The sequence below is a fragment of the Cryptotermes secundus genome, unplaced genomic scaffold (assembly GCF_002891405.2).
Source record: "Cryptotermes secundus unplaced genomic scaffold, Csec_1.0 scaffold2225, whole genome shotgun sequence".
Classification (NCBI taxonomy): domain Eukaryota; kingdom Metazoa; phylum Arthropoda; class Insecta; order Blattodea; family Kalotermitidae; genus Cryptotermes; species Cryptotermes secundus.
This window is the reverse complement of record NW_019739258.1, coordinates 283,099-310,634: the sequence shown is the minus strand read 5'-3', so window position 1 is coordinate 310,634 and position 27,536 is coordinate 283,099. Positions and strand designations below refer to the sequence as shown.

The window sequence follows — 27,536 nt, the reverse complement described above, 5'->3', positions numbered from 1 at the left end:
AGAAATGGGCATTTTCCAAACGCATTACTTGTGATTACGTGTACATCCTCGCTTTCGCTGATCGTCTGTTTCTTGCGGTAAGGTAAGGAAAAGTTGTCCCTGTGCTTAAATGATTAAGCACTACGTCATAAAGGCGTGTGGGGGAGTGGATGTATAGACCCACGTTTTCTTGACNGGCACTAGTTGTAGGTGAGTAGTCAGCTTCACGCCCCGGCCGCTTTACCCCCGGGGAAAGGGCCCTCGGTACCCATTGGATAGGAGGCTGGGTGGACCCCAGAGGCGATCTGCACGACTTGGAGAAGAAAACATTCTTGACCCTACCGGGACGCGAACTCTGACCCCTCGGTCGTCCAGCCCGTAGCCAGTCGCTATCCCGGACCCCTCATTTCTTGCGGGCACAAAGCTAAAATAGGGCCCGGGATAGCGGCTGCACGACCGAGGGGTCGGATTTCGAATTCCGGTACCGTCAAAATTTGTCTCTTCTCCACGTCGTCCAGACCGGCTCTGTGGTCCACCCAGCCTCCTATTCAAGAGGAGTAAAGTAGCCGGGGCGTGAAGCTGACGACTCACCTCCAACTATTACAGAGGTAATGAAAATGTGGTTCTATACATCCACTCCCCCATACGCCTTCATGACGTAGTGCTTAATTAGTTAAGCACAGGGACAAATTTGCCTTGCCTTGCGAAGCTACAATAGCAAGAACAGGGGAGACGACAAATGCTTACAAAATTTTAGTCAGAATATCTTAAAGAAATATACCACTTGCAAGACTAAGCTGTAGATGGGAGGGGAGGATAATATTAAAATGAGGTTTAAAGAAATATGGTGCAGTGAGAGTTTTCCTTATTAATCTGGAACAGGATAGGGCCAGATACCGAAACCTTGAGAACACTGTCAACAGCCTTTGGGAACCTTCGATTGGTGCTGATTTGGTTTCTTTCAGTTAATTAGTTCCTTACATAGAAATCAGTCCCGTTTAGTTGGAATTAAAAACAGGTTGACGATTAGTAAGAATTAAAGCACTAAGTGATGCTTCTTGTTCTACTAGCACTTCAACTCTGAAGATGCAGGCAATACGTCCCATCGTAACGTCTATAAATTTCTACCAAAGTGCATGGCTTCAGATTGCCATAACACTAATGTTGTGAGTCGTATTCAAGAGGTTCTCGGCTGACCCGACAATCCTGACTGAATCATTGTTTTATTCAGTCCCGCCATGAAAATGCAGAGATATTACTTCGACTATACCAAGAACGCTTCTTTCCAGACCCTTTCTAACTAATTATTCAATTATTATGGCTTTACAGCCCTGTGTTGGGCCTTGGCCTCCTTTTCGGTTCCTTGAACCTATACACAGTCGGTAGGATGCCTTAGAACGGAGATCAGCCCGTCGCAAGGTCTCTACCGACACATAGAACAACAAAAACAGAATAAACCCACATAGACATCCATGCCTTGAGTGGGATTCGAACCCATGATCCCAGTGTTGGAGCGAGCAAAGACAGTTCATGCCTTACACCGCGCGGCCACTGTGATCGGCAGTTATTCAATTATCTTCCTAAAATTCGGTGCTATTATAGTCTACAAACTGACAGCATTGTAAAGTAACCCCTGACCTCGCTCTGCGCAGTGAGTCAGAAGGACGTACCCTTCATAGGAAGGTTATTGGGTGATTCTATGTAGTGTATGTTATGTAATGGCGGGCGCAATCTTGTAATCATTCCGTTATGCAACGCTGCCCTTACTGACACGGCGTGGCACACCGCAACAGTCACTGCAGCATTCAGTGAGTCTGTGGCAGTTGGCAATGTTGGCAGCAGTTTTACTTGTTCTCTCTGTGACACTGCAATCAGTGCTCTGCGGGAATAATTACTCCTTCCCGCCTGACTTCCTGTTTGGGGCCGCCACTGCAGCTTATCAGATCGAGGGTGCATGGAATGTGGACGGTAAGAAACGCAGTTAACTTCATATCCATATATTATACCGGTAAGATAATAAATAGTGGGTCGCGATCCCCCGGGAGATCGCGAAATAATCTAAGGCGCAGCCTTAAGATTTTTTCAAGACTTATTTGAAAAACAGGTTGCACACACGCTACTAGCAACTAAGTTACTCGAATTTAATGAAGGCGTTTTCGGAAAATGTACCTGCAGTTGGCGAAACATTTAGGGAACATTTTCACAATTGTACAGGAATATTTTACAGCTTACTGTAGGTGTAGTGAGGCTGTAAAGCTATTTATGTTCCTGCTGTCACCGTACAGCCTGATAGGGACCTGTAACAGTGTGTAGACCTGCACTTTTCGTGACTGTACAGGAACATTTTACAGCTTGCTGTAGGTGTAGTGAGGCTGTAACGCTATTTATGTTCCTGCTGTCACCGTACAGCCTGATAGGGACCTGCAACAGTGTGTAGACCTGCACTTTTCGTGACTATACAGGAACATTTTACAGCTTGCTGTAGGTGTAGTGAGGCTGTAACGCTATTTATGTTCCTGCTGTCACCGTACAGCCTGATAGGGACCTGCAACAGTGTGTAGACCTGCACTTTTCGTGACTATACAGGAACATTTTACAGCTTGCTGTAGGTGTAGTGAGGCTGTAACGCTATTTATGTTCCTGCTGTCACCGTACAGCCTGATAGGGACCTGCAACAGTGTGTAGACCTGCACTTTTCGTGACTATACAGGAACATTTTACAGCTTGCTGTAGGTGTAGTGAGGCTGTAACGCTATTTATGTTCCTGCTGTCACCGTACAGCCTGATAGGGACCTGCAACAGTGTGTAGACCTGCACTTTTCGTGACTATACAGGAACATTTTATAGATTACTGTAGGTGTAGAGAGGCTGTAAAGCTATTTAGGTTCCTGCTGTCACCGTACAGCCTGATAGGGACCTGCAACAGTGTGTAGACCTGCACTTTTCGTGACTATACAGGAACATTTTATAGGTTGCTGTAGGTGTAGTGAGGCTGTAACGCTATTTATGTTCCTGCTGTCACCGTACAGCCTGATAGGGACCTGCAACAGCGTGCAGAACTGCACTTTTCGCTTATTGAAATGACGGATCACGTGCATTTATGTACTATTTTAGGATTTCGCTAAATCACAAAATCGCAGAACCGTACACTAGTGATGAACGTTTTGTTCACACAAAAGAAGACAAAATTTTAAAGCAGAAATGTAACTGAGAGGTAAGAACTTATAATAAAAAACGAGCGGATGAGCAGTAAAATCATGGGAGAAGGGAGAGATAGTTTACTATACCTAATCCTGTCTCTAATTACATGAGTCAGCTTCAATTTCTTAATGTGAATATTTTTCATTTTTAAAAATGACAGCTACTACAGGCTAATTGTGATACTGACAAAAAGAGAGGACTGGTAATTCTCTTTCTCGGTTCTAAATTTAATTAAAATTAATTCATTAGCGGAAGGACCGCCTCTGTGGTCTAGTGGTCAGAGTTCCTGTCTACAGACCCAGAGGTCCCGTGTTCGATTCCGGGAGCCACCAGATTCTGAGAAGTAGCGGGTCTGGAACGGGGTCCACTCAGCCTCGTTAGGATAATTCAGGAGCTATTTCAAGGAAATAGCGGCTCCGGTCTAGAAATCTGAGATTAACGACCGTGTGGATCCGTTGCGCTGACCACGCGGCACCCTCTATCCGCTGAAGTTGACACTAACTTCTCCGACAATTGGCGGTCACTCGGTCGGTACAGTTCGCTTGCTGACTCAAGCCACGGAGTTTGTTTGTAGACGGACAATGAGCCAGCCAGCTTGAGAAGAATATGTAAATGCGATCACGTTTGTTTGTGGCTGCTAGGGAAAGGAGAAAACATCTGGGACAGACTGACACACGATCATCCGGACTGGATAGCGGATGGCCTCAGTGGAGATGTCGCTGCAGACTCGTACCATTTATACAAGGAGGATGTGAGGGCGCTCAAGGAACTGGGGGTAAGTCAATAATTTTCATATTAAAGGAGGCGAACGTTTCGGGTTCTATCAGATTGTCTTTTAAATATTTTCTTTCAGAGCAGTTTCTTTCGAAACCCTTACTCTCTTTGATGGAATATAAATCATGCAACTATTTCGCGCTCCACTACACCCCTGAAAACTTTCTAGGCCCCCTCCCAGTTCTCTAGGTTCATAATAATATTAATTTTTTGTACTGAAGACGATGTACTCGTAGTTGTATTTTGAATCTGAATTTGCGTTCCACATTTTGTCGTCTGTGTGCAACTTCGGTTAGTATTCAGTGGTAGTCTTCTCTTTATTGTCACTACATGTTTCGGCCTAGACCGCCTCTGTGGTCTAGTGGTCAGAGTTCCTGGCTACAAATCCAGAGGTCCCGGGTTCGGTTCCCGACGCTACCAGATTTTCTGAGAATTCGTGAATCTGGAACGGGGTCCACTCAGCCTCGTGAGGATAACTGAGGAGCTATTTGAATAGCGGCTCCGGTCTAGAAAGTAACGGCCTTGGAGACTATTTCTGGTTTATATGAGTTAAAGGGATGTTGTCATGCACGTCTTTGCCTTCTCTGTAATATGTGACGGGTTGTATGGGAGTTTTATTTTAATTTACATATTTATGTATATTCAGTCTGCATATCTGATGTTACGTTTTTTTTTATTTATCTTTGGTTCGGTGAATGGCCGTCCTGAATGTTTTTGTTGGAGTTGTAGCACTGTGCTACAAGCCGGAAGGTCGCGGGTTTTATTTCCCGACGAGTATCATTGGATTTTTCAGTTGACCTAACCCTTCCGGCCGCACTATGGCCCTGGGGTCGACTCAGCCTCTAACAGAAATGAGTACCAGGAATATTCTTGGGAGTAAAGGGCGGCCGGCGCGTAAGGCTGACAACCTCACGCCCTCTATGAGCCGATTGTCTAGAAAATGTGGGAACCTCAACATCTCACAACCCTATGGGCCTCCACGGCCTGTTACAGGGATAGCTTGGCGCGTAAGACTGACAACCTTACCGCCGTCTGTTAGTCGACTGTGTAGAAAATGTGGGAGCCTCAACATCTCACAACCCTATGGGCCTCCACGGCCTGTTATAAGGATACTTTTCCTTCTTTTTCTTTTTTTTTTTTTTACATTTTACTGAAATGTATCTTGATGACGTGTTACAGGTGAATGTGTACCGCTTCTCAGTATCATGGTCACGTGTCCTTCCAACTGGAGGTATTGATACTGTAAACAAACCAGGACTCGCTTACTACAACAATCTTATCAACGAGCTACTGGCTAACGGCATAGAACCAATGGTAATTTCTTCTCGTCTGGTACATACCGAAACCCTGTTATAGTACCCTACACTCTTATACGCTATGGTGTCGAGTTTTCTTTTATTTTAATCATTTTACAGACGGTAGGACTCCTTTGAAAGGGGCTCAGCCAGTCGCAAGGAGTCTACAACGCAAACACGACATAAACACATACGTACACATATCAAACAGCGATGCCTTGTGTGGGATTCGAACCAACGATCCCTGCTTCCGAGCGAGCGAAAACAGTTTATGCCTTATACTGCTCGGCTACCGTGACCCCTCCTGTTCTAATTAAGTGTTTCGTAATTTGGACGCTATGTATTTCGAAGTGGCTCCTGGGTTGCGCCTGAAGAGAATCTAGGGGAAGTACAGCGAGTCTTGTTTTAATGTCGTGGTCACATTCTCTTCACCTCCATAACGTGTAGACCAGTTGACGTAAGATGTGTACAGTGGAGACGTTGTGTTTTCTGTGAATTGAATTTTTATACATTATTTCTACAACCCTTGGGCTTCAATTTCACATTTCAATGTCTTCGTATTCGGACTAAAAATTAATTAATTAATCGCTATGCCATGAAGACGTATGGTGGATTGGAGGTATAGGTCCACAATTCTTGACCTCTACACTAGATGGAGGTGAGTGGTCAACTTCACGCTCCGGTCGCTTTATCCCCGAGGAAAGAGCCACGGTACCCGTTGGATAGGAGGGTGGGTGGACCACAGAGCCGGTTTTGACGCTGTGAAGGAGAGAAAAAAATTTTGTCATACCGGGAATCGAACCCAGGCAGTCCAGCCCGTACCGACTGAGCTATCCTGACACCTGCAATTGCGAAAGTAACGATGTCATACCCGAGAACACTACATTCTTGGGCTTTATACCCCGTGTTCCGTATCTTACGCTCTTTCATTATTTATGTTCCAGGTTACTATGTACCACTGGGATCTTCCCCAGCCACTCCAAGACATTGGCGGGTGGCCCAATCTGGAAATCGCTAATTATTTCGAGGACTACGCACGCGTCCTTTTCACTCATTTTGGAGACAGAGTAAGCATTGGAGCCGGCAGGAGGGGCAAATTTGACTTCCGACCCCCCCTCCAGGAATTTTTTAAAAATTCATAATTCACTAAAATAAGAAAATAACCAAATGTTAATAACAAATTTAAAAGTATTTGTGTCAGTCAGTGAGAATAGTCAAAAACGGATTAAATGTAATTTTGGGAGCAAGTTTTCTTTCTGCCCTTTTGGAGAATTGTCTGCCTTCCCTGGAAAATAAAATCCTCCGAGTATGGGAGTAAGTAACTTTGTGTATTTTACCATTCGGTGCCGTGCAATTCGGGCTACAGACAGCGTCGTTAAGTAAACATTAAATACATTTAAAAATAATTAATATTCAATTAAGACCGCCTTTGTGGTCTAGTGGTCAGAGTTCCTGGCTACAAATCCATAGGTTTGGGTTCGATTCCCGGCGCAACCAGATTTTCTGAGAAGTAGTGGGTCTGGATCGGCGTTCACTCGGCTTCGTGAGGATAATTGAGGAGCTACTTGAACGGAAAAGTAGCGGCTCCGGACTATAAAACTGAAATTAACGGCAGTGGTGATCCGTTGCGCTGACCACGCGACACCCTCTATCCGTTAAAGTTGGCACTAACTTCGCCGACAAGCGGCGGTCGCTCGGTCGGTGTTGTTCGCTTGAGGAATAAAACCACGGAGTTTTTTTAATAGTCAATTAATCGATCATTTATTTCTGCTCGTTTCTCGCACGTAAAAATTCACATTTGCCTAATGTGCATTGTTTTAGGTGAAATGGTGGCTCACGTTCAATGAGCCCCTGTCATTTTGTTCTGGATATGGTGAGCAGAGGCAATCTGCCCCTGGCATCGACGCCCACGGCATTGGAGATTACCTGTGTGGGCACACCGTGCTACACTCGCATGCTAGAGTTTATCATCTGTATGACAAAGTCTTTAGAAAGAAACAGAGAGGTATGTCAACTGACGTAGCAATATATCAGAGCAAAGATGGAAATGGGACTATAATCCGTTAAAACTATCTACTTACTTCCACAATCCTACCTTTTAACACTACAAATATCAACTTAAATAGTTACAGTGATAAGCCGCCATTTTGAATGCCAAATTTGCCCTTCATTTTTTTTTAATTCCCATATTGGGGGTGGATTTCAGCAGAGTCCACTCGTCACGGCGGCCACTGATTGGCCTATAGTACCTGCCCCGGGTGATTATGATGATGGGGAATTTGATGGAATGAAGACTGGCAGGGGGAAACGAAGTACTCGGAGAAAACCTGCCCCACTTTGTCCACCACAAATCCCACTTGACCAGACCGGTTCTCGAACCTGGGCCGCCGCTGTGGGAAGGCAGAAACTAACCGCTTGAACTATGGCGCGGCGTTCTCTTTCACAGGTTACAGAAAGAACTTCAAATGAAGAGAAAATATTCTCTTCAAATGGTTCCTGACTATGTAGTTCATATAAACGCCAAAAGATGTCACATGCTTTCACGTACAGCAAGTTTTTGTAAAGATCGAAATTATCGGCACTTGTTACATGTATTATTGACAGTAGTTATCAGTGCCTTAATACGCGTAACCACCCTTCCCAAGAACAGAATACCAAAGAATACCAAAAACTTACATACACTATGCTACAAGCCGGAAGGTCGCGGGATCGAATCTCAATGAAGTGGAATTTTTTCAATTGACCTAATCCTTCCAGCCGCACTATGGCACTCGGGTCGACTCGGCCTCTAACAGAAATGAGTACCAGGAATATTCCTGGGGACAAAAGGCGGCCGGCGCGTAAGGCTGACAACCTGACCGCCATCTATGAGCCGATTGTCCAGAAAATGTAGGAACCTCAACATCTCACAGCCTTATGGCCCTTCACAGCCTGTTACAGGGATAGCTTTACTTTACTTTACCAGAAAGTTACATGAAATAATTTCTATGTCAAACGTTTTGGTCATTCCCCTCAGAATTTTCTAGTAACTCGGAGGAAATGGATTGTATTTATCAAGTTCAATACAGAAATGATTTGCGGGAAGTTGTGAAAGTGGCAATGAATCACCAGGTTTCATGAAGGTCGAAGAGTTCCCCGATTAATTCCGTTGCTATTAGGTCATCAAGAAGAGTTCTCATGCATGAAGTTAGTTAAATTTTACACGCGATAAATTTCAAACATTGTATTGTACGTTTTCCAGGTCGTGTGGGAATTACTCTGGACTCCATGTGGTCCCAGCCCCGTGACGGCTCTCAGGAGAGTAGAGAAACGGCAGAGAGAGTAATGCAATTTCAAGTAAGATCTTGTTTCCCTCTAGACAACTTCTGTTCTCCTTGGGTCTACCGAAACGGGAGAATCTGTCGATTTGCCTAAGACACTCGAAGTTGAGGCAGGAGAGATATTGTCCCCGTTTAGTTTAGATTATAAAATGATGTGACGCAATAAACTTTCCATAAACATGTAATTTTTTTAGTTTTTTCATTATTATTTTAAGATTTTAAAATAACAACATGATGACCATGAGAATAAATTCTTTAATCTTCTGTTTGTTAACAGTAACTAATGATCCATTAGAGACAGGAATGTGAAACATTGTGAGAAAAATCATAAATATAACTTCGTATTACGTATAAAATTCGGTCACGCTAGCCGAGCGGTCTAAGGCATGTACTGTCTTCGCTCGCTTGGAAACCGGGATCGTCGGTTCGAATCCCACTCATGGCATGGATGTTTAGTTTGTGTGTGTGCGTTTTTCTGTGTTTGTGTACAGGTAGAGGCCTTGCGACGAGCTGATCACCAGCCCAAGGAGACCTATCGGACGTGTAACATCTAGAAAAACCGAAGTGAACGGAGAAGTTCACGGAGGTAGGCCTAGGCCCACTGGGGCTGTAGTGCCAAGGAAAAAAAATATGTATAAAAATATTGTTTCTAAATTAAAAACAGCAAACATGGAGACAGCGCGAAACTTTAGGATTATTCGATAAATTTAATGTAGCCAGAATTTATACTTAGGAAATCTATTCTTCATTAAGGGAAATAACATAACAACATTAATAGAAATAGATCTGTAGGATTAGAAGTCATTGCAATAGAGAAAGAGGCTTTATGAATTCGCCTTGGATCTCATATGTAAGATACAGAGGTTAGAAGTAGAGTTATTCATCAATTAAAACACATATTATATTTTTCAGCTGGGCTGGTTTGCACACCCCATTTTCAGTTCTGGAGGCGATTATCCGTCTGTCATGAAGGAGAGGATTTATAACAACAGTATGAAAGAAGGTCGCACCAGATCTAGACTACCGACTTTCAGCAAGAAGCAGATAAAATATATCCAAGGTTGGTAATTTTATTATGGTGAAGTTGGTGACATGGTTAGACAGAATACGTATGCTTGCACTACGCATTTTCGACATGCGTTCATCACAATTTCTCATACCTTACTGACGTTCATTCATCTGTTTCTTTCCATTTTAGTTCTGTTTTCCGATTTAAGACCCTCAAAGCTGTCACTAGGAAGAGTACTATCTGGTAATGGTCTTATACGGCAGAAATATATACAAATTGAAAACATTAAAATTGAGTATATTTGTTCTGTTGACGGTTAACACAATTCCTATATGTTACAGGAAGTTTTGACTTCTTCGGTCTGAATCACTACTCTTCATTCTTGGCTGGGCCAGGTACGTTTGGAGAATTTCCTTCGTTTATTAGAGATATTGGGGCCCAATTCAGCGTGGATCCCAGTTGGCCAAGCTCAGCTTCTATTTGGCTTAAAGTACGTCACAGAGGCAAGATATTAACTTCATAAGTCATATTATCATTGATAGAGTTGTATGTTACTGTAGTGTCTGAAACGTCCTTGACCTTACGCCAGTACAACATAGCGATATAGTTCATAACATCATTACTATATTACGTTTTCTTCTTATGGCAGGAACCAAAATTACCATATTGGAGATCCACACGGAAATTTTCTTCCCGTAAGGTTACCATAACTTGTACTCTTCTCCAAGTGTAGAATGATCAAGTCAAGGAGGATGAGATGGACAGGGCATGTAGAACGAGGAATAAATATAGGATATTGGTGGGAAAGCCAGAAGGAAAGAGACCACTGATAAAACCAAGGTGTAGGTGGGTGAACAATATTAAAATGGATCTTAGAGAGATAGAATGGGATAGTATGGATTGGATTGATCTGGCTCAGAATATGGACCAGTGGAGTACTCATGTGAACACGGTAATGAACTATCGGGTTTCATAAAATGCTGGGAAATTTTTGAGTAGCTGCAGAATTTGCGGCTCCTCAAGCAGGGCTCAGCTCCGTGAGTAATTAAGTAAGTAAGGTTGCCAATTCAAGGCATGACGCAACTTCAAAGATGTTTTGGACAAAGTTTAATATATTTCTTTTTCCATCCTCGACCTGATATTATAATATGTTTTTACTTGCACATGCATTTCCGTTCAGATAACAGTCATCACTATAGTCGTAAATGTACCAAAATATTTATATCAGTCCATCTTTCATCACGAAGAAAAATTCATAATAAGGAGCTCCATTGTGTATATTATTCAAGTTCTATGGTTCAGTCCCACTGGGCTCCTCAAGTTCAGAACAAACCTCTTTGTGTTGTATATGCTAATAGTAACCTGGTGATGTGGAATAAGCAACTATGATGATTTATTAATAAAATATCGAACTTGTGACAAGAACTGTCTGTACTACAAGGAAATATTGTAACATGGACTTTCACAGATGTTGTTTGTAAACTTTCTAAATTTATCTTGTCCTGTAGCCCGAGGGCAAAGACTAAAATAGAACGCCCTTGTTTTTGAAAACATACCACCATACATCGGTAAAGTCCAAAAGAAAGCCCAATGTACAATTAGGTCAAGATCCATAGAACGCCCTCGAGCTTGATCGATGTCACCACAAGGGGAAAGACCAGCGGAAGTTTCCGGGAGAAACTACCCCAAAGCCCAGTATAAAAACCGAGTTAATACAGTTGTAAAGCAGCTCTTTGACCAGTCACTACAAGTCTGTACGGGGGACTCTATGCTGTTTAGAAGCCGGCCTTCGCCGTTGTCCTTAGGCGGTATGCCTGTCCTCTAGTCTGTACATATGCAAAGTGTGTATAACAAACGTCTTGTTCAGAGATACCGGCTTTTCGGACCTTGTCCATCGTCCGGATTCTAAGTGACGGAAACTGTGTCTGTTTCCGTTTTGTTTTAAGCAAGCTCTTTTAACAGCCATCTCGGTCCACCAAACAACAGAACTACATCTCCCGCTCAGCTACTGCCCCGTCATCCCCGAAATGGGGGGTTACAACACTTGAACCGATTAGACATTTGGTTTTCACTTCCTAAAACATCTTTGAGAGTACGTCATGCCTTGGGTAGGCAACTTTACGGAAGAAAATTCCAGTGTGTTCAAAGATATCTCCCTTATAGCCATCCTAGGGATCGTTATTAATAGGTGACACAATGGAATATCAACTCAGGTCAGGTCAGGTCATGTTACAACTGACGGTCAGTCAGTCTGTCGGTCTTGGTGTCGAGCCCCAGCTGGGGCTCATGACCAGATATTTCTTTTCAACTTTCACGAAATAACAGATATATTTATATCTATAAGTAACGCCGTTTCTTGCAACGACCAATAGAGATGTTTCAGACAGAGTTCAGAAATATTTAGAAGGGGTATCGGCCCTTTGGAATGCCTCTACTTACTCTGAACAATAGGAATAGAAAGAATATGGACTTACACCCATGCCCCAGTGGGATTCGGACCTAGGAGTCCAGTGTTCGAGCGTTGGAAAACAATGCCTGCTTTAAGGCACACAGTCACTATCAGTTGTATAATTTTCGTCAAATTTTACTACGTTGACCAAATCTATAGGAGTTAGACATTTTATTCGCAGGACCTGAGGAAACTCGAATGCCTTATACGTAGATGGGAGAATAATATTAAAGTGAATGCTAAGGAAATATGGTATGAGGTATGGGAGCCAATGGTGAGGCAGACATCTACCCCCTTGAAAGTTAAAGTAAAAGTATGCCTGTGTCTACTAAGGAAGCACTAAGCCATGAGGGCATATTGGGGAGTGGATATATAGATCCACATTTTCTTGACCTCGGCACTAGTTGTAGGTGAGTGGTCAGCTTAAAGTCCCGGCCGCTTTACCCCGGGGGAAAGAGTCCCCGGTACCCATTCAGTAGGAGGTTGGGTGAACCCCAGACAACGTTGAGAACAGAAAATTCTTGATTTACCCTCTTGAAGTATAAAAAATGAAAGGAAGGGCGTGATATGCGAAATATTAATAACGTAGGCTCTTCGTGAAGCCTGAAGAGCTCAGTCGGTTTAGCGACGGGCTACGGGATGGGCAGCCGGGATTCAATTCTCGACAAAGGAAAGAGATTTTTCTATACTCCACAGTCTTCAGGTAGGTTTTAGGGCAAACTCAGCCTCCTGTTTAATGTGTAAGGCGGGTTCAATTCATCGGGGTAAAGCGGCTTGAGCGTGAAGCTGACCACTCATCTCCGTCCAGAACATAAGTAAAGAATGTTGGAGCTGTAGTTCCGTTCTCCCGTACGTCTTCATGGCGTGACAATTAATGAAGCTCGAGGACTACTTCATCGTTCTATTTTTTTTTATTTGGGGTAATTCGCCTTATTTTCGCATCCTCTTCTCATTTAGAAATGTCAGTGTTACCGGATCTACTTTTCAGGTGGTGCCATGGGGGTTTCGGAAGCTACTCGCATGGATAGCGCACGAATACAACAACCCACCTGTGTTTGTGACAGAGAATGGGTTTTCCGATCATGGGGAACTGAGGGATGCAAACAGAACCACCTATTATACAGTAAGTAGTAAAACCTGAATTTCAGTATAAATTCAATTATAATGTAATATTAGGAAGTTATTATATTTGTCACGTAATATGTGTGTTGCTATAGACGGGGTTCGGATAGATGAATAGATTTATTGTCAACTTACAGGTCGTAAAAGTAAGTAAAAAAAGTAAAGCTATCCCTGTACCAGGCCGTGAAGACCCATAGGGTTGTGAGACATTGAGGCTCCCACATTATCTAGACAATCGGCTCAAAGATGGCGATAAGGTTCTCAGCCTTACGCGCCGGCCGCGCTTTACTCCCCAGGAAAATTATTTATTTAATTCCTGGTACTAATTTCTGTTAGAGGCTGAGTAAACCCAAGGGCCTGGAAGGATTAGGTCAACTGAAAAAATCCAATGACCTCATCGGGACTTGAACCCTCGACCTTCCGGCTTGTAGCATAGCTCCTCAACCAAATACGCTACCGCGTACCCCAACTTACACGTCGTAACTACAAATAAAAATAGCACTATCGCTATTTGTACACTTTACAAAATCACGCAACGTCTTTTCAAGCCCGCAATGCCTTCACTAATAGTTGCCTGGCGATGGCTTCTAACAATGGTTAGTCCTCCTTCCGGGCTAATGTCCTCTCCGAACTGCGGCTCCCTTGCAACTGTCAATTCTTCAAAGTCAGACGGGCGGATTTTACCCCCAATGAGTTCGTGTTGGCATCAGGCCCTTTGAGAATCACTACCAGAGACATTTTTTCAACTGAACCCTTGCGGTCATAGTCCTTATATAATACCCTCTCTGGCGAGAAGGTGGGGTTTTCGCTTATGAATATTCTTGGCCTGTGTCAATTGTGGGGAACGCGGTAGCGTAGTTGGTTGAGGAACTATGCTACTATCCGGAAGGTCGCGGGTTCAATTCCCGATGTCATTGCTTTTTTTTTTTTTTTTCAATTTGCCTAAACTTTCCAGCTGCACTATGGCCCTCGGGTCGACTCAGCCTCTAACAGAAATGAGTACCAGGAATCTTCCTGGGGTAGAGGTCGACCGGCGCGTAAGGCTGACAACCTGACCGTCATCTGTGAGCCGATTGTCTAGAAAATGTGGGAGTCTCAACGTGTCACAATCTTATAGGCCTCCACGGCCTGTTACAGGGATAGCTTTACCATTTTTACCTTTTTTGTCAAGTGTACATATCGAACAAATAGCATGTTATTGAAAATTCTTCCTTGTGCACTACACACAAGTCCTCTGTCAGTACAGGCTTTGCAAAGCAGATCGTGCCCATCTTACATATCTTATGCTACAACGGCAGGTTAATCACTTAAACGGTCGTAAGCTTGACCATCGTCAAGTTTAAGCCTCTTATATATTCAATGTCTGGTTTCGCCTTGTCCTATACCGCGAACTTGTTCATTCTCATGATTTTGTATGATTTTTGCTTGTTGCCTGGACGATTTTGTTACATAATCGTATACATAAGAAGGGTTGAAAGCCGAGTGCAAATCACGGACCGGTGTGTCCCTTGGAATATTTCCAGGCGCTGCAATTTTAAGAGGTGGGTGTCTGCCCCTAAGCATAAGTCATTCCTGGCCTCATCAGTGCCTTATGAAGGGATTCTTTTATTGCTAGTGGTGTGGGACTAAGTCCCTTGTACTGCGGCCTCTTCTGGCCTATTGTACCAGTCCCAGATGATAGGCGAGGGTGATTGTGGAACAATTGGTGGAATGAAGATTAGCAGGGGAAACCGAAGTACTCGGAGAAAACCTGCCCCAGCGCCACTTTGTCCACCACAAATCCCACTTGACAAGATCCGGGATCGAACCCGGGCCGCCGCGGTGGGAAGCCAGCGACTAACCGCTTGAGCTATGGCGCGGCCCTCTTATGGAGGGTTAGTTATAAGTAATTTACCCGAAAGACAGTAACTTCTACAAGATGCAATGTTCTTGTTCCGTACCAATGACAATCAACTCTGACCGTGGATGATATGTTATATAGAGCTACCTATCTGAACTGCTGAAAGCAATCCATGAAGATGGCTGCAAAGTGATTGGTTACACAGCGTGGAGCCTTATCGACAACTATGAATGGCTGAGAGGTTACACGTGAGTACCGCATCAGAAAATAGCAGCATTCAGAACGGTTAGATTTACAGTCTGCCGATCACGGTGGCTGAGCGGTCTAAGGCATGAACCGTCTTCGCCCGCTCGAACGCTGGGATCGTGGGTTCGAATCCCACTTGAGGCATGGTTGTCTGTGTGCGTTTATTCTGTGTTTGTATTGTTCTGTGTGTAGGTAGCGGCCTTGTGACGGGCTGATCCCCCGTCCAAGGAGTCCTACCGACGGTGTATAGATTAAGAAATTGAAAAGCGGCCAAGGTCCACAAGGGCTATAGGGCCATAGAGAGAGAGAGAGAGAAAGAGAGAGGGGTCACAGTCTTCTGACACGTAAGGCCATCTAGCTTTGATTGGTAGTTACTAAAGTTTCGGAGAAACCTGATGCTTCCAGTTAAGGGCTAGAAGAGTGGCCCTAATTAAATAGCAACGTTGTAGCACCAAATCTCCTATTACGATAGAACAATTACTTCATGATGAACCTATTACATTCATTCTTCAAATTATATCATGGGACGGTCTATCCTGACAGAGGTTTGCAGGCTGTTTGACCAGGTTCCTCGCTTGGCTTACTCTTGGGACCTCAAGGTGGAGGTGATATGTTCCTCCGAAATGTCGGCCACTCTCCGAATTACACGGCGTTACAACTCAGAAAACTGTACTCTTCATAGTCACTGATGTGAGAACCTCAATTCCGTTATATCAGTACAGTTTATGGAACTAACGAGAAGAATTTCCGTAGATTATTTAACGGGAATTGTCCTAGTCGATTTTACACAGAAAAGTGACGTTCAGTAAATATTTAAGATTGAATTCTCCACTTATTGTGTTTTAAGGAAATTAACCTTTCTGGTTATTCTTATAAACTTAAGAAAGCATCTATCCATTAGATCGAGCGATAAGGAAAATTATTCGTGGCCACGCGGTAGCGCAGTTGGTTTAGAAAGTATGCTACAATCCAGAAGATAGCGAGTTTGATTCCTGAGGAGGTCATTGGGATTTTTCAATTGACCTAATCCTTCCAGCCGCACTCTGACCCCTGGGGACGACTCAGACTCTAACAGAAATGAGTACCAGAAATCTTCCTGGGGGGTGAAGAGCGACCGGCCGGCAGGCGGGTAAGGCTGACAACCACACAGCCATCTGTGAGCCGACTATCTACAGAAAATATTGGAGCCTCGACGTCTCACAACCCTATGGGCCTCCACGGCCTGTTACAGGGATAGGTTTACTTAATCGAAATTATTCACGAACAGTGTAATCTGACTGTCGTGTAATTTGTTTGTAGGGAAAAGTTCGGGCTTTACTACGTGAATTACAGCGACCCAACTCGACCACGCATTCCTAAGGATTCATCTCGCGTCATGGCTGAAATTATCCGCACGCGTCATCTTCCACCTCAGAATTACGTTGAAGAGAGTCGTTTGGAAGCAGATGTAAAACGCATTAGCGTGAAGCAGAACCCACAAGACAGGAGTCTCGGTTCACAGAGGCAGAAAACAGACGATTCTTCGCAACAACTGAACATGCAACGGGGTGGAATGGAGCCAAATGCTATTCAGGGTTCAGAGGAGGCTGCAGAAGAATCAGAAGCAGAGATAGAAATTCTTTGAGCAGTTAGTATCGATGTAAATTAATCCTATCCCATGCCAAGCCGAAAACTTGACAACACTAAATATTAAGAATTTTTATGCCATATTTTAGCCGTTTAAAAAACACAGAATCATAGTTGTTATACTCCTTCTGTTATATGAACGATGTTTCATCATCTTCTGTTAGTGACGTAGGCTGTTACATCATCATTAGAGCGTTCCTGGATTTTGATTTGTTTCATTCTGGTCCGTCACACTAACAATTACAAAGATAAAAAACAACACCGTCCAATGTGACTATTTAAGTTTTATCACTTGAAAACTCATCACCCTTACATGTTTCGATCCCTACGGATCATCCTCAGAAGGCATCAATAGTAGTTTCCGGAAAAAGTATTGATGCCCTCTGAGGATGATCCGTAGGGATCGAAACATGTAAGGGTGATGAGTTTTCAAGTGATATAACTTAAATAGTCACACTGGACAGTGTTGTTTTTTATCTTTGTTCCTGGATTTTACTTTAAGCATAATTTCCTTATTATAAAAGGTTAATCAACTCCATCCAGTGTGACTGATAAAATGTCCTTTTTTTTTCTTTCTTTCCTTTTTAATCTTTCATCCTAGACATGTTTCGGTCCGAGAGACCATCTTCAGAAGGACATATCAGTACAAGCGGAAACTACTATTACAGTGTGATTGGGCAGTACCGATACATACATACAATATCATTACAATGCCATGAATATAGAAGCTTATTCTCATCCCGTTTCAAGTGTCGCCAGGCTGAGATAGCGGTGTGTAGCCCTTGGTGTCTTTCACAACAAACCATTTTCTGCTTCCAACAAGCTGCTTGTCAAATTTGAAGAGATGAGAGAATTGACATTCAGCCAACCTGTGCTTGAGTCTTACATCTGCTACAAAATCTGGTGCATATGTCTGGAATACAAAGATATGCAAATATGATTAATTGCATTGAGAATTGCATGTTGAGGAATGAAAAGTCTTCAATTTTTTCTTTCTTCCTACAAATATTGTGTACTCACCTCCTCAATATTCTTCACTTCAGTATGTGCCCTCATCTCATCAGAAGTGAGGAGAATGCAGTTCCATGGTGTCCAGTCTTTTGTCACATCCCATCGACCTAGACGAAGTTTATGTGTCTCTGCTACCTCACTCAGGGGGGAGCGGCAGTGCCAGATATTTACTATCAGATTATAGAAGTCTTTATCCTATAAGTAAAAACACGTCTTGTTTGCAGTAATAATATTAAAGAAGTAAAATTTGCCTTGGGGAAGAGGCTCTAGGGCCCACTTGGCCTTCTCTCCGGTGGGTACCACGTGCATGAAGCAGCTGAAGGATGAAGCAGACCACTCACCTCCATCTAGTGCAGAGGTTAAGAATGTATGGAGATACACCTTCACTTCCCAATATGTAATAATGGTGTGGTGCTTAATTAATCAACTGATGCTATATAGTCTCAGTACTGAAAAAAACATTGTAAAATAACCTATGTGAAACAATTAATTACACACTGAGACTTTACTTTTTACCTTTACCTGTGCTTAATCAGGACCATGGTAGTGTAGTTGGTAGAGGCACTATGCTGCAAGCCAGAATATTATGGGTTCTATCCCTGATTGAGGTCACTAGATTTTTCAGTTGACCTAATCCTTCCAGCCACATTATGGCCATGGGGTCAACTCAGCCTCTAACAGAAATGAGTACCAGGAAACTTCCTGGGGGTAAAGGGCGGCCAGCTGGCATGTAAGGCTGGCAACCTCACCCCCCTCTCTGAGCTAATTGTCTACAAAATGTGGTAATCTCGATGTCTCACAACCTTATGGGCCTCCATGGCCTGTTACAGGGATAGCTTTACCTTTATCTGCGCTTAATTAATTAAGCACCTCACCATGGAGATGTACTGGGAGTGGAGGTAGAGATCCATTTGGTCTTAAACTCGGTACTAGATAGAGGTGAGTGGTCAGCTGCATGCTATGGCTGCTTTATCCCCAAAAGAAACAGCACCTTATACACTTTGAATAGGAGGGTGATTAGACCTCAGAGTTGGTCTGGATGCTAAGGGGAAGAGGAAATATTTGCCTCTCCCAGGGATTAAATCCAAATTCCTCATTCATCCAGCCCATAGCCTAGTTACTACAATGACCAAGTTATCTTAGCTCCTGCAGTAATAACAGCACATGTTCACTTATCAGAAGTTAATTTCTTCTTATTGTTTAAAGTTGGTCACTAATTTTTATTTCACTAGTAAATATGCTATGCAGAATACACTGTACTGAATTTCTTCTATTGGCATGAGAATTCTTGGACTTAATATAATTATTTGTTGGGGCTCTTGGTCTGTGCACTATTATTTATGACATTACTATTTATAAAAGAGTGTAATTTAATCATAACTGTTAAAAATGTCCTTTTAGAAGAAATTTGCTTCCGTTTTGAAATTATGTAGTCTGAACTACTAGTGTTCGAATTAACATTCTGCCTCCATCTTTCAGTCTGACAAGGCAGCAGCGTCATTAGAAATGGTGGTACCTATCTACCAGAATACAAGGCACCGCAGCCAAGAAAACCATAATCTTAATATTCAGCATAGTGAGAATTTCAGATCTCTGGTTTAGTTTGATTTGTTTCATTCTGTTCCATCACAATAACAATATAATGAAGGATAAGACAACTCCATCCAGTGTGACTGTTGAATTTTTATTACTTCAATTCTTAACACCCTTACATGTTTCGGTGCCTATAGACCATCATCAGAGGGACATCAATACTCTTTGGAAACCACTATTACAATAGGTGTTCTGAGTGTTAAAATACATACACATACAATGTTTGTCATGCATAATATATACAAAATATAAAGTAAAAACAACACAGCACACCACGAACAAACACAGGATGATATCAAAGAACCTCCTTCTCAAGAAAGACAGGCGGCACAAGTTCGGCCCCCCTCAAGAAAGATGATAAGAGAAGGGACACAAACCTATTTGGTTTGTAAATTTTAACTTAAATAAAAAACTTTAATATACCAAGACGTCTGCTGTAGTTGTGAAAATTTTAGATTTTGTATATATTGTGCATAGCCGGTCACGGTAGCCGAGCGGTCTAAGGCATGCACTGTCTTCGCTCGCTGGGAAGCCGGGATCGTGGGTTCGAATCCCACTCAGGGCATGGATGTTTGTGTGCGTTTTTCTGTGTTTGTGTACAGGTAGAGGCCTTGCGACGAGCTGATCACTCGCCCAAGGAGTCCTACCGTATGTGTAAGATCTAGTAAACCGAAGTGAAACGGAGAGTTTCATGGAGGTAGGCCTAGGCCCAAATTGGGGCTGTAGCGCCACAAGAAAAAGAATATATTGTGCATTACAAACATGTATGTGTATGTATTTTAACACTCAAAACACCCACTGTGATAGTAGTTTCCAAAGAGTATCGATGTCCCTCTGATGATGGTCTATAGGCACCGAAACATGTAAGGGTGTTAAGAATTGAAGTAGTAAAAACTTCAAGTCACACTGGATGGAATTGTTTTGTCCTTTATAACTCTGTTTTAGCTATTCCAGCTATCTCTCTTAATTTTTAAACTTTAAGATTCACATTCATTGCAGAATATACACTCACAGAAATTCAAAATATAATGATCTGCTCCAAACCCCTGCCCTTTTTGTACTTGAAATATGCAAAATATTCCTCACTTCTTCATGAGCCATTGTCACTATATATACATCTCCACGTATTTAGTTCATGATAACATTTCTCCATATAACATATATGATAAATTAAAAATTTAATATAATTCAGTCCTCTCTTTCAAAATTAATATTTTCAATTCAATTCAATTTATTTCATATTCAAAATAGGTCCAGATACAGGCTGAGAAACAACCATTGGATATAGAATGAGTCACAGATCAAAAAACAAACATTCCATTCCCACAGGAACAAGTCAAGGCATTCATAATATAATACAATAAAAAAGAACATATCAACCATATATACAACAAAACTCCCCCAGTTTACAAAAACAACGCAGAACCAAGACAAAGAACTGTCAAAGGGTTCAGGCATCAGTAAAAGCTTTTTTCTTCATTTTCATTGCTCATCTATTATTCCCGTAAAATCCAAATACTTTAGGATGTGGAAAGGTCATATTAGATAAATAAGCAGTACAAAGAACTATGTCAAGACATAAGAATAGAACCAGAATACAATTAATCTTACTGACTAGTATATACAAAATATTCATCCACAGTATAAAATGGGTGACAACTCAAGAATTCTTTTAATTTTAATTTAAACCGTTTAATATCGTTATATAATTGCTTCAGATTTAATGGGAGGCAATTCTATTATGAACAAAAGGAATTACGTAGTCTTCGCCCCATTGCTTTCATTGTCATTATAACAGTCCATGGCAGGGACACTCAAATTTCAAGCCTACATACCATTGTATAATGTACAAGACCTACAAAATGTTGTTCATTATGATCTAGAGTACATACATAAGATATCATTGACAGTTCAACATCTGTGGAAAAATAAAAACACAGTGAGAGAGAATATTAACAAATGAATTCTAATATTCTTCCGCTCACTTGCCTGTATATTGCACTCTGCATGGACGAGGCAACAAGTAGATTTGTACAGAGGTGTATATACATGTGCATGCATATATAAGTTTGCTGCATAGTGTGTTTGTGCAAGAGTTACCAGTATTCCATTAATTTACCTGCATAATGAAAGCTAATGATGTGAAACATTTAAGTCTCCTCTCTTCTCGACGGAGAGAACGAATCATGAATCGATAAGGTTCCAGATCAGTTCTGGACCTAGCAATCTCATCTGTCCAGGCACAGGAAATGCACCTTTCCAACATCTGTGTCGTTGCAGAGATTGCAAACTCATTAAATGGTTTCAGTCTTTGGCATCGTTGGCAGAAGTTCAGTTTCCCTTCATTTCCTTTCCAATCGTACACCTGTACATAAATGTGAAATTTATATTTTATAGTGATTACATGGATGGAACATAACATAATGATGAAGTAAGCTTAAATTTGGAATTGCAGGTTTTGAAATGTTCCTTAATTTAACATCACTGTTTCGTCTGCATTTACTGAAGTGAGTTTGGGAAGCTATTCAAAATCCTGGTAACTTGGCTATTCTTATAGAGAAGAACATGTTTAAAAATAGCTGGGATATACAGAGGTATTGACGGCAGGTTAATATAGCTTTAGGTTTAGTCTGGTTCTTACTCTAACTTACCCTACTCATTACAGACATAAGAAACTAGAATTACCTGTAAATTTAGTGATGGTGGCAATTATAAAAGAATACCTCTGTATTATTTATTGACAAGAAATGTAGTAGATTTCAAGTTCTGTTGTAGAGAAATGCCTCTGATTCAATGAATCTTAATCCTTTGTGAGAACTTAACAGTTGCACCTGACACTTATCCCTATCATGAGTTAGATAAATTCAGTCTGTATCCTATTTCTCTAAGATATATCTTAATATTATTGTCCCATCCACATTTAGGATCCCCCCCCCCCCATGGTGATGTCCTCTGTAAACGTCTAAGTAACAGGAAGAATGGAATACTATATTAATCCTAATATAAGGTGAGGGTTTTTATTCAAATATTGCTTCTTATGAAAGATGGATCCCATTATTTTCAGGTACTAAAGAATAAATGTAAAGATGATGATTATGAGGAGTTATAATTGCTTTTACTAATGATGTATATGAAAACACTTAGAATGAAGATAGTAGATTTTGAATTTGTTTCTTAGTAGCATTGTTTTTCTACTTTATCTTTACAATTCTCAGAACTAAATGGTATATTAAGTTTTGTAAAAAAAAAACTTTTGTGTTCTAATTTTCTGGTAGGAAAAATAGGGGGTTCCCATATGTTCAGGCTTATGCGGTATTTATATGACACCACACGATCACTTCTTATCTTGCTTTCACAATGATTACCATCACCATTTAATAAAATTCAAAGAACTTATACACATAATAAAAGCTATGTTCTTTGCAAATGCCACGTATGATCACAAATGCAAAATTTAAGAATGAATTTGTTTTTCCTTTGATGTAATAAGGCTGTAGTCAGGCCTGGGCAAATTCTCTTGAGATTTCTGACTGGTGGGACCCAGTCTGGTGCTTATTTTAACCACACCAGTGTGAAAAGTAAAATTCTTGTAGCTTTTCTGACCTATGAAGTGAAAGCATCAGAATCTTTTGAGTATGTGCATTCAGTTCCACATTTAAAAGTGTGAAGCTGTTTATGGTAATGAAAACAGTTTCATATGCTGATTTATGCCAAGTTCCTTTTACCTGGACCTGCATTCCAAACTGCCCTTGTGCTTTCATTTTTAGGATTACACCACGAGATGTGTTATTTCTATAGTGACCAATTGTCATATTAATATCTCTCTAGTTAATTCAGTAATATATCTTTCTGTTTATCCTACCGTGTGTTTAGCTGCTTCGGGATTGAATTCTGGATTTTTCATTAGTTCAATAAAACTTTTCTGGGTTCGCTGACGTAGGCTGTCTAAATCCTCGGATTTCACACCGTGCAGAAGGCAGTTGCATTCCCTTTCAAATAATGAAATTAATTCGTTTGTCATCATGGGATTGTATGATTTTAGCTGTAACAGAACATGCAAGCAAATTGTAACAAGTATATTGCCTTTATATTCATTTAACAGTGTAAATTAAGTCTGAATGTTTCTGATCAAGGTGTTGTGCTACAGTAAACATGACTATTGTTTTGTACCTCTGGACTCCTAGTGATCAAGACTAGTTCTTTTTTAGTAGCCCAACTGAGTAGAAACATTTCCTCCTGTACATCTGATGATATAACCAGGTCAAGTATGTGAAACATAAATAGTTCTGTCTTCTGGGATTTAATGCTGTGTAGTCTGTAAAAAGCCAATGGATTACACACTGTTGTATCCCAGAAGACAGAACTTTTCATAACCACCACTGTAAGAACCTCAAATCATACAAAGTATATGAAACATGTTTGAAACTCAAAACAATGGATATAGTCCAGAATAATAGGCATGTATCCCGTAATATTGCAAAGATTTGCTTCTTAATCAGTAAACAAAAGAAGAATACAGAAATTTAATTTTGTAAACTTTGTATTTAAATGTTTATTTATGGAAATCCAGCTTCTACTAAAATTTAGTAATACTGAATCAGCATAAATGTAATGTGCATACTGCATATTTAAGACTAATTAGGAGTTCTATTCGCTCCTTAGCTGTGATGTTGTCCTGGCACATGATATAATATAGTTCCTTCAACTCTTTTGCTCTCTGAATCTGTACAGTTTCCATTGTCACTTCTTTCCCTTTATATCCTGTCCATGTGATTGGGGTGGCACACTGTTGAAAGAGAACAAATGTTATAGAATTACAGCTAAACCATTGTGAACAAAAATTGGAAGGGAACATGTTACATGTGATGACAAATAGAAGTTTATAGTCACTAAACTGCATTTATTTACTTGTTGTTTATTTAATGATACTGTAAGTAACTCAGGGTATATAATAATTGTAATAATTTCATTAGGGGGAGTGCTGTATTAGAATGGACGTGGAAGGAAGGGCACATGATCTAATTTAAGATATTATCCTAGAATTTTACTCATCACGGTGATCGTGCAGTCTAAGGTATGAACTGTCTTCTCCTGCTCAAACACTGAGTTCGTAGGTTCTAATTTCACTTGAGGCATGGATGTTTGCGTTTATTCTGTTTATGTTGTACCATGTAGGTAGCTGCCTTGTGGTGGGCTGATCCCCCACCCGAGGAGTCCTACCGTTGGTCTGTATGATTAAGAAACTGTGAACCAGAGGACATGGTTCATCATGGACTATAGAGCCCACAGAACATCATCATCATCATCATCATCATCATCATCATCATCATCATCATCATCATCATCATCATCATAGCATTTTCCTGGAGTATATTTGAACATTAAACTGAGAAAAATATTACACGGAGAAATTTAGCACTGAGATTATTAGCAAGGCATCATTGAAAATGAACATTTAATGATGGTAAACTTCAAATCAAGGAAAATTAAGGGGATGGGGGGGGGGGTCCCACTGTGTTAAAGTAGACTAGTGGAATGCCTGTTTAAAATTAAACATAAAACTCTGGCTGTTTTCATCTCTAGCTATGATTTCCACAGATAACCCTTCAATTCATCCATGCAGCTTGATTACTGACCTGGAGGGGCACTCTGAAATCATGATTTCATGCAAACCCTACATGATAAACTGTATTAAATGTGAAATATTTTATACATTAGAATATCATACTTCTAGGGATAGAGAAACGTATTGAATACCGTTTACCTTCTCCATAATGCTTAATTCTTTCTTGGCTAGTTTCTCTTTCTTGAGTTCAAGTCTATATCTCTCAATAGCATTAAGAGAGTCAATCTCCTTCTTGAGCAGCAAACAGAATTCTGCTTTCTTTGGGGCAACAGTTTTCATGCTTGATATACGTTTAATTTCAGCCTTGCGCCAGTTTTCCACCATGGCATAGAGCATTTCATAATCAGCCCTTGTCCTTGGGAATATTTTACGAACAGTTTCTTTTCTCAAGCATTCATCAGTTTCTCCTTCAATTCTCATTCTTTCCCTTCTTTCCCAACGAAGATATTCCTCTTGCTCCATCTTCAAAGTTGCAAACTTCTGCCGAGCTGCATACGCTCTCCAATGACGCTGAATGATAACTACCTGAGAATATAATTAATAACAGAATTTTGAAAACGTCTGATTTTATTCATAGAATAATGTCAAAATTAATTTCAGTCTCATAATTTCTTCATGGCACTTATGAAACTATTAATATAGAATCATTAAATGCTAAAGTTTACTTTAAATTTAAAATAACATATAGCACAAACACAAGAGAAAGAAAAACAAAACCCGAGCCATGGATATGAAAGATTTTAAGAGCATTGGGGGGGGCAAACAAGATAGAATTATAAATTGTAGATTATTCCAACCTTTGCCTCCAAGTCAGTATGCCTTTCCAATTCATCAGCCTCTATATACCTCTTTGCTTCAAGTATCTTGTCATCATTACATGGTACATAATGATCAGTTTTGTACATCTGGGTTGCCACACTGTAACTAGTATTCTGCTGCTTCTGTCTCCAGTCAACTGTTTGAGTATCACGACATATCTTTCCTGCATCAAATTATATGTTTATATTGGCCAGTAAAGACATATAAAAAAAAAGAAATATGAAAATATGAATTATATATATTAATTGGATAATTTGAAAGAGTACACACAGTTGTAACATATCTGTATATTGTCACAATCTGGTGAAGCAAGTGTGGGCCTATGTAAATTAGAACTTGACTCACTCGGAAAACTTAAACAGAACACATACTACAAAATACACAGAGAGGACGTTACATACACTATTCCAACAACACTACACCACCTGTCTTTAATGATTACATTTAAATGAATAAGAATATACAAGACCCATTCTGTTTTGCCAAAATCACCATTCAATTCACATTCATAGACTAAAGAAACCAGAAAATTCTGAATGAAAATTTCAGTACATTAACTACCAGATTATATGCATATACTCTGTTGCATTGGGATGAACATGAAATGTATGTCACACAGACTTTGTCATTGTGTAATTTGGGGTTCAAGGATGCTCCCTATGACAGTGTTGGTCACTTAAAGAAATCACATGAATGAGCATCTTACCAAAAGCATACATAACATTACATATCAGTACTGATGGAAATTGTAATAATCCTACAATATTTGTATTTCTTAAAGTTGTGGGCAATGATTACCAAAAGTTCTATGGTAAAGTGAATCTCATGAACCATGTCTAAATGTCTTTGAGGGTATGTTAGCATCAGGCAGTGACATATAACATTACATTATCATGAAGTTAGTAATTTATATTTTCAGTATACAGTGGGACTTCAGATCTCCATACCAGAGTTATTAACACTAGGACTTTTATTCCATAAGGTTTCATACTGGGGGTATGCCTATCAAAATAAGCTTAAATATTGCATAATTATAATTTTGTAAACTGGTCACTGCCTTCAGAAACTAAAATCTCACAGTTATTAAAAGGCCAGTACAGTTGTTTGTAGATCAACTAGCGTACTTCTTTCAAATCTCTTCATGTTACACAATGGTGAATACTAATCATTAATTACCTCCTACAGATGTCTTGAAGTATAGCGATAGTGTTTGTGTAAATGCATGATGATATTCTACTCCAGTTGTTTTATGCCGGTAACCTCCAACAAATGGTTTTCTTATGCATTTGCTTTCAATCTCAACCACAACATCTCTTACTTTATCAGCTGCTAGAACAGAAATTAATTTCTTTCAAATATGAGTGAGCATGTGGGCTTGTGTGCATGGATGTAAAGGAAAGAGAGCTTCTGCAGTCACATAGTATTTCTTTGAGTGTATTATCACTATAAACTTTAAATGTGACTGCTATTTTGAAAATTTTATACCAACTTAAGTTTCTTCAAACACAGTCTTTTTTATTCACATATTAAAGCATAAGGTAACAAAGGTTCCTGCTTAGTTGGGCTCATTAGAAATGCCTAAACCTGTGTCTGGGGATAGAGCTTAGCTTTAGTTAAGCACTCAAT

The 27,536-nt window shown here is 40.7% G+C and overlaps 2 protein-coding genes across 3 annotated transcripts; one reads left to right on the top strand and one right to left on the bottom strand.

Moving 5' to 3' along the window:
• The first annotated feature begins 1,724 nt into the window (after nt 1-1,724).
• LOC111871931 (myrosinase 1) lies at nt 1,725-19,525 on the top strand. 2 transcript variants are annotated; one of them, XM_023865345.2, is made up of 12 exons: nt 1,735-1,947; nt 3,822-3,955; nt 5,134-5,268; nt 6,194-6,316; nt 7,071-7,254; nt 8,491-8,585; nt 9,482-9,629; nt 9,920-10,068; nt 13,016-13,150; nt 15,131-15,237; nt 16,535-16,862; nt 19,352-19,525. In XM_023865345.2, exons 1-11 carry the CDS (start codon nt 1,809-1,811, stop codon nt 16,857-16,859), a joined length of 1,674 nt encoding a protein of 557 aa, XP_023721113.1. In that variant the 5' UTR covers nt 1,735-1,808; the 3' UTR covers nt 16,860-16,862; nt 19,352-19,525. The 2 variants fall into 2 exon arrangements, with proteins under 2 accessions (XP_023721112.1, XP_023721113.1); XM_023865344.2 differs by lacking the exon at nt 19,352-19,525 and having other exon boundaries at nt 1,725-1,947; nt 16,535-16,899.
• On the bottom strand, nt 17,511-27,261 carry LOC111871926 (IQ and ubiquitin-like domain-containing protein; the record flags this gene model as incomplete). The annotated part of the gene is made up of 7 exons (XM_033754454.1): nt 17,511-18,067; nt 21,585-21,901; nt 23,324-23,561; nt 24,087-24,251; nt 25,191-25,625; nt 25,889-26,073; nt 27,087-27,261. Coding segments are annotated over 7 exons (1,722 nt in total), but the record flags the coding sequence as incomplete, so codon positions are not given.
• Between the last annotated feature and the right edge of the window lie 275 nt (nt 27,262-27,536).

Coding starts and splice junctions, on each gene's coding strand:
- LOC111871931 (XM_023865345.2), top strand. CDS start 1,809: ATGTTGGCAGCAGTTTTACTTGTTCTCTCTGTGACACTGCAATCAGTG. Junction 3,956..5,133: donor GGGCGCTCAAGGAACTGGGG/GTAAGTCAATAA, acceptor GACGTGTTACAG/GTGAATGTGTACCGCTTCTC. Junction 6,317..7,070: donor TCACTCATTTTGGAGACAGA/GTAAGCATTGGA, acceptor GCATTGTTTTAG/GTGAAATGGTGGCTCACGTT.